This window comes from Cololabis saira, chromosome 1 (genome assembly GCF_033807715.1).
Source record: "Cololabis saira isolate AMF1-May2022 chromosome 1, fColSai1.1, whole genome shotgun sequence".
NCBI lineage: Eukaryota > Metazoa > Chordata > Actinopteri > Beloniformes > Belonidae > Cololabis > Cololabis saira.
In genome coordinates, this window is record NC_084587.1 from 14,504,284 (window position 1) to 14,516,085 (window position 11,802).

Below are 11,802 nucleotides of genomic sequence, written 5' to 3' on the forward strand. Positions count from 1 at the left end.
AAAGTGTCATGGAAACAAGACTAGGGATAAAAGGATATTTGAACAGAAACTGTTGTATAGATTCTCTTCTCTGAGAAAATTGTAAAGCACAGTGCTTCAAAGTGTTGCTTAATGAACCTCATGGTGAAAAGGTTTCTACATTTTCTAAATGGAAATGTGTCTCATGAGTGTTACCACAAAAGATATAGGAGTGAAAACACGGTGACGTGACTGTTAGAAAGTAATTTCTCAATCTTTCAATAGAGAAACAGCATCGCAAACTATGCAGATTTAAGTCCTCAGGAAAGCATTCTCCACTTGCTTTGGCATCCGTCGACATCCTGCATCCGATCATTGAAACATCTGAGATTTTCAGATTCCACAACTCTCTCAGAAAGAATAACATTTTTAAAATCTCAACTACTCATGCCTCCCCTGAGGATACTGGCTCCTTTCTCTTCATCTCACAGCAACAACAGGCTCTACCGAGAGGATGTCGGCCCTCCCCGTCAGGACCCGCCTGGCAGTGAAGAGCACATGAGCATCCTTCAGGTTGTGCGAGGGAGCGGATGAATCGTGACTCTGCTGTGAGGAGTTCTGGCCCGGATTTGACAAAGCTTGGCTCGGCCTGGAGGCGTCGTGGTTGTCAGGCCAGGCGGTTCTGTGGCAGGGAACACGAGGGACCGCGGGTCGATGCTCCGGCTCCAGGCCCACCTCCAGCCTCCGTTTCCACGTGCACTTTTCAAGGAGGAGCTGCAGCTCCTGCCGGAAGATGGGATTGAGACAGCAGTAGATAAACGGGTTGTAGCAGGTGGAGCTCATGGCCAACCAATGAAAGCAGAAGTACAGAGCGTTGGAGTAGTGGATGGCCTGGCTGGACAGCAGCACCACGTAGCAGTTGAGGGGAAACCAGCAGACGGCGAACACGCCGACGACCAGGAGCAGCATGGCCAGCGTTCGCCGGCGCTTCCTTCTCTGGGTGGCGTGCTGGGCTGTCGTCGTGTCGCCGATGGCGTTGTGGCGCCACAACCGACAAGCCACCGTGGTGTAGGAGGCGGTGATGATGAGGAGGGGCAGCATGTAGAGCAGTATGAACGTCAGGAGGTCAATGTACTGCCAATAAACATCTGACGGCTCCGGAAAGTCCGGGACGCACAGGCTTCGCTCTTTCTCCTTGCTGAGGAGGTAGAAAAATGGAAGACACGTTAAAGAAAACAGGTCAAAAAGTAGATCAAGTCAGGGTTATTTTAAGACATATTATTATGAGACTTGAAAAAATTAAAAGGATAATAATCCTTTCTTTAAAAGGTCTGGGGCCTCATCTATAAAGCTTGCTTGCGCAGAAAAAGCGCCTGAAAGTTGCGGAAGCCACCTTCTACGCAAATCCTCGGATCTAAAAAGAAAAAACTAACCGAAAAATCTGCTTATCTTTACGGCAACCCTCACCCTCCCGTAAGAATTTACTTAAGACACGGGGAACTGGCGACGCAGGGATTGAGGTGGTGAAATGAAGCCAGATTCATGTCATACTCTTAATAATGTCATCACACATCACAACATATATCAGACTTAAAATAATAAAATAATAAAATAAAATAGCGCTGATCGTGTTCCTCTGTGTGAAGCTGTCAGTCAGGACTCTGCTGCTGCTGCTGCTGCAGCCTCTTCTTCACCCGCTTTAGGACAGAACAAATGAGGGGCTGCGTTTAGGGAGCCCCACGGAGCCCCTAAAGGGACTCAGATTTTTTTTCATATATATGAGTTTTACGCGCGTGTGAAACCTTTACGTGCAGGTGTATGGTGCCTAAATTAGGGTCCCGCGTTAAAACGACGCAGGGTACGCGGCGACGCGCACCTACGCCGTAAGCTCTGCGTTGTGTGACGCAGAAACATAAACCCGCCCTGAGCAGCTCTGAGGGGAGACGGGAGAGGAGGAGGGGGAGGGGAGGGGGGGGTGAAGCGGGGCTGCGGGGCTGCGGGGCCGTTTTCGTATCGCTTTCATACAGTGTCTTGATAATTTGCAATTTAAGGCTGAGCCTACCGTTAGTTTTTAAACTGTAAAAAGTAAGGGGAAAAAAAACATGATTTTGAAAAGACAGGGGGACGTGTGTCCCCCTGTTGCGCCGGGGAACTCACGGCGTTTAGCGCAGCAACGGCGTGCTGCCACTCACTCGCTTTATTTTATTGTATACTATTTATATACTTATTCTAACTTTTACTGTGACCACCAAATAATGTGGTTTTCCTGTCCTCCACATCATGTACAACATCTCTGTCTCCGTGAAAGTCAGTGTCACGGTGGCTGCTACTTCTAATTCATTCTGACACCAAACAGGCTGCAGGAAGCCACTGCGCATGCTCAGCAGGCTCATCCATATGCATTTATGGGCGTGTAGAGGGTGGGATTAGAGGCGGATTCAGCTGCGCAGGTCTGTGATTCATAAAGGAACGTTGCGTGCAAATCTGCGTGCACATGGTTTTATTGATCCGGATTTTTTTTTGCGCCCGGCATTTTCGGCTTTTTTTTTTTTTTTTAAATGTTTTTATTGGCAGATTGTTTCCACAATACAGAGCAAAACAGATGAACATACCTTTTTTTTTTTTTTTTCTCCCTCTCCCCATCCCTCCCCCCATGGTTATCATCATTACATTTCCTTTGGGAATAGCAAACAATAAAACGAATAACAACAATAAAATTAAAAAAAAAAAAAGAAAAAAAAAAAGAAGTAAATAAATAAAAATAAAAAAACACTAATACAGTGACATAAAGTAGTAGTAGTGCAATGACTGTAAACTTAAATAAGAAAATAAAGTGAGAACGAAACCGAGATGGGTTATCTAGAGATTAAAGTTATATACCAATGTAATTGGGCTGTTATTTTTTTTAGGGGTAGAAAAATGAAAAACAACAAACAACAAGAAACAGACATCAGCTCAGTCCTTTGGAAGTACCCTCAAATTTTCAAAATAGGTAATAAATGGTTGCCAACTCAAGAAGAACCTATCTAATGAACCTCTAATTGTGAATTTTATTTTTTCCAATTTTAAGAAATCCATAACATCCTTGAGCCATAAGGTAGTAGAAGGAGGCTTTGGGGATTTCCACCCCAACAATATTCTTCGTCTTGCTATCAGTGTGGTAAATGCTACCATTCTAGACTGTTTTGCGGTCAAAAGTCCAAATTCCGGTGGTATTCCAAAAATGGCTATCTGGGGTGATGGCTCCAAACGAATATCAAATACATCAGACAAAATCTTGAAAATATTTGTCCAATAACCTACTAGTTTGGGGCAAGACCAAAACATATGAGTGTGATTAGCCGGAGAGAGGGCACACCTATTACATTTATCTTCAACTTCGGGATATATCGTTGCTAGTTTAGATTTGCAATAGTGAAGTCTATGAAAGATTTTGAATTGGATAAGGCCTAGCCTAGCGCACGACGTTGATGTATTGATCTTATCAATAGCTTCATCCCACCATTCGTCCAGAAAAGTCTCGCCCAACTCTGCCTCCCATTTAGCTCTACTTTTCATCACAGGGTGCTCATTCAGTCTCATGAGAGATCGATATGTTACAGAAATGTGGCCTTTTTGTCCAGGATGCAATATTAGAAGGTTGTCCCATGGTCTATCTGCCGGTTTTTCAGGATAGGAGGGAAATTGCTTTACAACAAAATCTCTAATTTGAAAATATCGAAAGAGATCATTATGGGGTAGATCATATTTCGTACGGATCTTATCAAAGCTACAGAATACATTCTTCTCATAAAGATCTGAAAATTTGATAAGACCCTTACCCTTCCATTGTTCGAACACAGGGTCTGATAAAGAGGGAAGAAATAAATTATTGCCAAGTATAGAACAATTTATGGAGCCATCTATAAATTTAAAGTGGGAGCGTAACTGTGACCAAATCTTAATGGAAGCAATCACAACCGGATTTTGGGTAAATTTAGTTGGTGAAAGGGGTAATTTAGAGTAAAGTATCGCAGGGAGAGAGACCGGGCGGCATGATTTAAATTCTAGCACACACCAGTCAGTCTGAGGAGAATGAAACCAGAAAGCCATTTTCTGAACGTTGGCTGACCAATAATAGTAAGTAAAATTAGGTAGAGCTAGACCCCCTTCGTCACGGCTCCTCTGTAAGACAGAATTTTTTATTCTGGGCCGTTTACCACCCCATATAAATGATGAAATCATCTGATCTAAAGATTTAAAAAATGATTTAGGTAAAAATAACGGAATACATTGAAAAAGGTAAGAGAACTTTGGGAGTATGGTCATTTTGACAGATTGGATTTTACCTGTCAAAGACAGAGGCAGACTATCCCATCTTTGGAGGTCTGATTTAATTTGCTCCAGCAAAGGCTTGAAATTAGCTGAAAAGAGGGAGGAGAATGAATCGGTAACCCGTACACCTAAATATTTGAATCCTGAGGTCGAGATATGAAATGGCAGTCTTGACTGCGCAATACGTTTAGCACTGTCATTAATTGGATAGAATTCACTTTTTTGATAGTTCAGTTTGAATCCAGAAAATTGACCAAAATCCTTAAGAATAGAAAGAACATGAGGGATAGCAGAAATCGGGTCAGATAAATATAACAACAGGTCATCAGCGTACAGAGACACCCTGAATTCTATACCCTCCCGCACTATACCACGAAGGAACTGTGACGTTCTTAAAGCAATAGATAAAGGTTCGATGGAAATAGCAAATAAAAGAGGGGATAGTGGGCAACCCTGTCTCGTACCTCTCGTCAAAGGGAAATACTCCGACCTCAGATCATTAGTACAAACACTCGCCCTAGGGTTGGTGTATAACAGCTGGACCCATGAGATGAAAGTCTCTCCAAAACCAAATTCCTTAAGTACCGCTAACAAATAACCAAATTCGACTCTATCAAAAGCCTTTTCAGAATCCATAGAGATGGCCGCTTCGGGGGTATTCGGAGAGGATGGGGAGTATATAATATTCATTAACTTTCTGATATTCGAGAATGAATGGCGGTTTCGAATAAAACCAGACTGCTCCTCTGAAATGATACTCGGCAGAAACTGTTCTAATCTGGCAGAAAGTGTTTTTGCCAGTATCTTGCTGTCAACATTCAGCAGAGATATAGGCCTATAGGATCCACAATTGACCGGGTCTCTACCTTTTTTATGAATAACAGAAATAGTAGCCGCATTTTCGGCTTTTGAGCGTACGTGCACTTTTAGTATGACTCCTACGCAGTCCATTTTAAATGAGGCCCCAGGCTTTCTGGTAAGCAGGCGATCCAATGACTTTACTTGAGTCATTCACAATGATTGGATGCTGATTTTCACAGGTGATCAATATTTTTTGTTTTGATTTGAGATAATTTAATTCATTAATTGTTTGCTGTTGATGTGTAAAGGTATTAGGGCAACCCAAGAACTGCAGAACATCACGTGAGGGGGCAGCAAAACAGAGTTTGCCACACGGTGTGCAGGAAAATCAAGGAGAGATTTGTAAAAAAGATTCTGTAAAAAAGGACAACAGCGTCTGCACTGTCTGAGAAAAGTGTCTTACTGGAATGTTGACAGAACCATGATGATTCTTTTTTATCGTGCCTTTATTGAGTCTATTTTATCTTTTTCTTTGGTGTCATGGTTTGGAAGCCTTTCTATTAAAAACAAGAACGCATTGAATCAAATTGTGAAATGGTCAAGTAAGCTGATAGGTGAGCCACAGCTGAACCCTTCTTCCCTGTACACCAGGCAGTTACAGCGGAAAGCCACGACCATTTTAAATGATAGTTTACACCCTTTGCACAGTGAATTTCAGTTTCTCCCCTCTGGACGGAGGTTGTCAGTCCCATTTTGTAAAACAAAACGTTATAAAAACAGCTTTGTTCCAGCTGCAGTAACACTGGTGAACAAGCTGTAGTTTGCACAAAAGTTGCACAAGTCACTTTTCGGAGCACGATGTATTTTACAATGTTTTTATCTTATTGCTCTTATCCATTCCTAACTTGGAGGAAATTTTGCTCTTGGTGTTTTAATTCTTTTTTAGCCTCATGTCTTTTATTTCTTATATTTATTTCATGAACTGCAGCACTTTTGTCGAGCCGAAGCTGTCTCTTGTTTTATGTGTATGTGTTCTTCTTAAATGTCTTGTTCCTGAACTGATTGTCTGTTTTCTGCTACTTGTTTAACTCTCGACTGCAAAACCAGTTTACCCTTGGGTATCAATAAAGTAACCTGAACCTGAACCTGAACCTGAGATTTAAAGGAAGTTTTATGATGAAACGGATTACTAACATGTGGGAAAAAGAAACAATAGGTAGCACTTTTGGTTGCGGCTTCATAGCAGAGGTATGAAGACCTGGAAGATGAAAAGACATGGCGTCATGAGCGAAGTCAGCAGGAAGATGATAGATTTCAATGGACAGGATGTGCATTTCACAGAAAACAACCCCAGTCAAATGCCACAGATTGACATTCTTCATGTTTTAACATATTTGGTGACTATTTGTCAATGTTCAGCTGACGAATTAAACACATTTAGGCACAACAACGGTTACATATGTCTGATTCATCTGAATCTTCCAGGTCTTTATAGATCCACTCCGCAACACAATCTGCCAACTCTCGTTCTTCTTCACACAAGCATATAATCGCGTTCACCGTAAAATATCCTCTAAATGTCTCCTTGATTTTCTGAAAGCCATGTTGCTTCATAAACACGTCTTTAACTCTTCTTCCTCTCTTCAGCTTTTGAGGTCAGACTGGAAATGTCCGGGTTTGCTAACCCCCCCGAGCTGCCCTCTCACGCGATGTTTTGCAGTTCTTGGATTTCCAGGTAATATAGCAATAAATGCTTGAGAAAAACATCTCCTACTCAACCTTTACCGAATTAAATTAATTTTATGAAGAAAAAAACAAGAAAAAAAACCTTGGGTTCATACTGTCTTGCAGAGAAAGAACATCAACATCCCATCATATACAAAGAACAATCAGACAGTACACCTCAGTGTTTGGAAAACATATACTTTATATGCAACAGGTATTTTTCTTAGTATCTGTCACAGCTTCAGTGTTTCCCACAATTGCTCAATCCACAAAGCCACAATTTAAAAACTATGTTCTCATAAATAAAAAAAAGGATTAATAACAAAAACTAAATGTATTCAAATTGTCAAGTCAAATCCTACTTTCACCCCACGGGAGCGCTGCAAGAAAGCCATTTCTCTCGCCAGCCTTATTAAATATTAACTTTCTTTCTGAAATGTCAGGCTCTGCAGTTTTACCTGTATGTGAATGTCAGGAGTTTTTGGTAGATTGCATGTGGGAGGGAGAAGCAGGTGGCCATTATCCAGATAACTGCCACCCAAACGCCACCTTGCACCAGAGTCATGCGCGGTCTCAGCGGGTGTAAAATCATCTGGGAGAAGAAGAAAATACAAAAACAAATCACCAAATATAAAAATCCACTGCACATACTGGATCAATGTGGAGGATCAGTCAGTGCGGTCACATCCACATCTAAATCAAGCTATTGGCAACAATCAATTATTGAGTGAGGTGCGTTCGAATCTGCGATGCTTGGTGGCGCCATCTTTGCGTTGGTGTTATCCAGCAGAGGTGTCAAAAGTATTCACATTCATTACTCAGGTAGAAGTATAGATACTAGAGTTTAAAAATACTCCTGTAGAAGTTGAAGTATCAACTCAAGTTTTTTACTCAAGTAAAAGTATAAAAGTACTGGTTTCAAAACTACTTAAAGTATAAAAGTAAAAGTAATGTAAGGGGGAAAAAAGCCATTGAAAATGAATGCATCTTAGTATAATGTAAATATATTAAAGAACCATATATGTGTACTATTGAGCATTAACATGTGTTTCAGAGAGCAGGAGATATGATGACTAGTTGCCTATAAGTATTGTAATGGTGCAAAAAGTCAAACTTCAGAGGCATGTTATCATTTATCCTAACCTTTATTGGAATGTACATCCAAGTTTAGTTGCAGGAATCTGAGGGAACGGATGTAAGAACAAAACTGGACAAGAACATCTGAAACAACCACAACCAAATTCACTCTATCTGGATGGAGCAATTTAACTGGATAGTTTTTGTAAAGGCCGAAATGAAATAGAGTAACAAGGCTTTTTTTTTTAATGTAAGGAGTAAAAAGTACAGATAATTGCATGAAAATGTAAGGAGTAAAAGTAAAAAGTCGTCTGAAAAATAATTACTCCAGTGAAGTATAGATAATCAAAATTTCTACTTAAGTAAGGTAACGAAGTATTTGTACTTCGTTACTTGACACCTCTGTTATCCAGTTAGTTCTTTGTTGTTCGTCTTCTTCTTCTCCTACTGTGTTGATATATTGGCTTTCATGGTGTCGTCACTTCCAGTAGAGAGAGTCCCGGGCCAGTCGCTAGCTCGGCTAAGGCTGGGTTGCGTATACATGCCGAAAAATAATTAGAATTAGGATGCATTATCTGGCACTAAAAGCTCGATCTCAAGAGCCTCAGTTCGATTCAACTAAAGCCCTGCTAAGGTGTAAACATGGCTTTTAAATATCATTCGGTCCGATTAAGGCAACAATTCGACTTTCTGTTAGTGCATGTTCACGTACTGAGTGTTGCATCTATCTTCATTATCCAGGACAGTTTTTGAAAAAGTAAATGGGAATGTTTTTCAATAAAAGCGCGGCACACACTCTTTCATACCGCTGCATTGTCCTAACTACACACTTTGTGCCATTCTTTGCTTCTTGGGAACCTTTCACATTTTTGTCGTGCAGTTTTTAAAACAACTTCTGATTCACGATATGACCGCATGTAAGCACAGCAAGGTCTTCATCCCTTCAGGGGAAGGCAGAGTTGTTGAAAGGAAGAAATAACTTACATAATATATTCAGTTTGGTCTATTTACTGAGATTTCTTTTTTTCACACAGTTTTCAGATAGTTTTCGGACAATTTTGTAACTTCAAATGAAAGCAAAATATGTTAATAGCCTTTTCCAGAAAAGTACACAGACCTACTTTTTAGATACTTTTTATATTTCTCTAAATAAAAGGACAGTATTTTCTTACAACCTGTTTTATCTGTTCTATAGTTATATGTTTGTCAAAGGACTGCTGTAACCTCGTTTAAATATATCATTAAGTTATCACTTTCTTCACTATCGTATGCCAGTGCAACAGAGGGCAGCTACATAAACTTTACCCTTGATTGATTATCTTGTTGACGGTGCACCGACCTCACCAGGCATCGCTCTCTACAGGGCTGCATGTCTGAAAATCAGGGTAATCATTTATAAGGAGCTGATTCACAAAGTCAGAACAGCTCATTCAATCAATAACTGAGGAGAACATGAATAACCTGAGCTTTCTGCGCTGCACCGCATTCAAGCTCTCTTGAGTCATGTATAAAATGGTTTCTATTTAGAAGCAAATTCATGGCATCATTCCAACTCCTGCGTCTGATGTGTCATCATCAGCAGTGGCTTCAAATAAAGACTATATTTTCTACCCTTTTGAACTCTAAGAAAAGAAAACTTTAAAACCATCACTAAGACTCCAACCCAAGCAGCATGCTCAAGCAGGTGTTTACGTTCATTTTACTAGCATATAGGATCTCATCAGTCTATCTTTACTGACAGGTGATGCACTTCATGGTTTTGAGGTTGCTGTGAGTAAACCTTTGTTTTGGAAGCTTGAAAGGAGAATGTATTTGCACATAAATTTAGATTACTCATAAATGCAAATGCTCAACTTGTCTCATAATGGCCTGGATGACTTTATTTTATGCTAATAGATTCAGATAAATTGAGGCCTTGAGACCTGAGCACTTTAAAATACACGGCCTAACTATGTACAGGTAACTATCTAGTACCATTGTCAGGCCCACCCCCTTTGGCATACTCGCATTTCAGCTTTCCATTACCACAAGAATTACGCAAAACCTAAATATCGCAAATACAATCCTTTACTGGAAACACCTACATTTGAAAATAAACTGTCAAATGGAGCAAAAACCTTTTTACGCTTTCATGAGGTGGTTTTTCGATAACCCAGTTTAGAGCAAAAACGTAAATTAAACATTTTTTTCACATTTGCACATCTCTGGGATCAGTGGAAGTGACTAAGTCAGTCAATCCAAAGCCATCAAAATCTAGTTACCAGCTGTTTTTGGCCTCATTTATATGTATAATCATTTAAATGATCATCTGCTGCCTTCATCTTATGAAGTGGTACTGGTGGTTGCATTAATTTGTCCAAAACTAATGGTGTTTCTGTCCATCTATTTTAAAGTCGAGACCTTCTTTTATTTATTTATTTTTTGAAGAGAAGTCTTGCAGGACGAGATACTGAGAGTTACAGAGATGGATGGAGAAGGAGGAGAGTTACACTTGTTTTTAAGCCTCTTTCTGCTTCCTACTGCAGTATTGCTAATGGGAGGAGCTAGTGGCCTGGAAGAACGTAACAACAAGTTAGATATTTTAAACTGGTAGACATTGTGTATGTAAGTTTTAATTTACATTCATTCTGATTCTCTATCTAAACATCATTGTTCCAAATGTTGCTGCTGAAACAAGATCTGAAAGGTCCTTCCAAAGCTGAAACAAGGAGCTCCACCAGAGCACGGCTTTGCCCAGCCTGCCGCTCACAGCGCGAAGCAGGTTTTGGTGGGCTGTGGGCAGTACAAAAAATTAGGGGGGATGGTGGATTTTATCATAACGACAGATAATTTGTGCTGATTACAAATACTATAATATATTACAAATAATAGCACTGACCAAAACACCTGCAGAAATACTGCAGGAATGACATAGCAGCAGTTAAATGCAGCCTTCTGTAAGCTTTAAATATCCACTGGGCTTACATCAAATACATCAAAACACAACAATAAAAAAAACTGTTTTCTGAACTTATCAACATGACTCTGTCCTTCACAGGATAAGTAAAATGGATCACTGCAAAAACTCAAAATCTTAACAAGAATATTTGTCTTATTTCTAGTTAAAATGTCTAATTTTAGTAAAAAAAATCTCATTACACTTAAAACAAGACTCATCACTGGAAAAAACAACAATTTTCACCTGTTTCAAGTAGATTTTCACTTAAAATAAGTAGAAAAATCTGCATGTGGAACAAGATGTTATTGCTTGTAATGAGAAGATAAATCTTGTCCCATTGGCAAATTTTTGAAAGTGAAAATTTACTTGAAACAGGTGAAAGTTGTCAAATAAGTTTTTTTTCTGGTGTTATTTTTCTGGTGATGACTCTAAATGTTGAAATAGCAGTAATACCACATTCATTGACGAAATTACATAAGGGATGGAAAGGGGGGATGATTTTGAGCGTTTTTATTTCAGGGGGGATGTCATCCCCCCTCATCCCTCCTCAACTCGAATACTGGCTGTGGGTCAGACTCTGTAAAGTCACAATTCGCAAAGCTAAGTGACAACGCATCCCAGCAGACCTCAGCTACATCTCATTCCAGCTCTGGTGGTCCACTTGGAAGGGTCTTAAATGGAGCCAGTTGACAGAACAGGTACAAGCCAAAGAGCTAGAGACTGTCCAGCTGGTGTTCCTCTGGTTAGTCCTCAATACTTCCAGGTCAACCCCAAGCCAGTCACAAAGGTCTCGTAGTACAGTTAACAGCCCGTTTATCTTTAAAATAAAAAACATTTTGAACGAGGGTTAATTGACAGCACAGAAGTCAAGTCAGGACATGGCTTTTTTTTTTTGCAAAAATTTAAGATTTATTGCTCGAAGGGATTAAATGATAAAGACACCAAATGCTGTTTTACAACTCTCGGGGGAAGAAGAAAAAAAAGCAGCA

At 40.1% G+C, this 11,802-nt stretch overlaps 1 protein-coding gene across 1 annotated transcript in view; it reads right to left on the reverse strand.

Annotated features, from left to right (window-relative positions):
* Positions 1-438: 438 nt before the first annotated feature.
* The window catches only part of gpr83 (G protein-coupled receptor 83), a 47,633-nt gene continuing 36,269 nt past the window's right edge, over positions 439-11,802 (reverse strand). The window contains exons 4-5 of the mRNA XM_061718126.1: positions 7,257-7,390; positions 439-1,156 (exon numbers count right to left, since the gene is read on the reverse strand). Coding sequence (XP_061574110.1) covers positions 439-1,156; positions 7,257-7,390 — 852 coding nt within the window. The remainder of the gene's footprint in view (positions 1,157-7,256; positions 7,391-11,802) is intronic.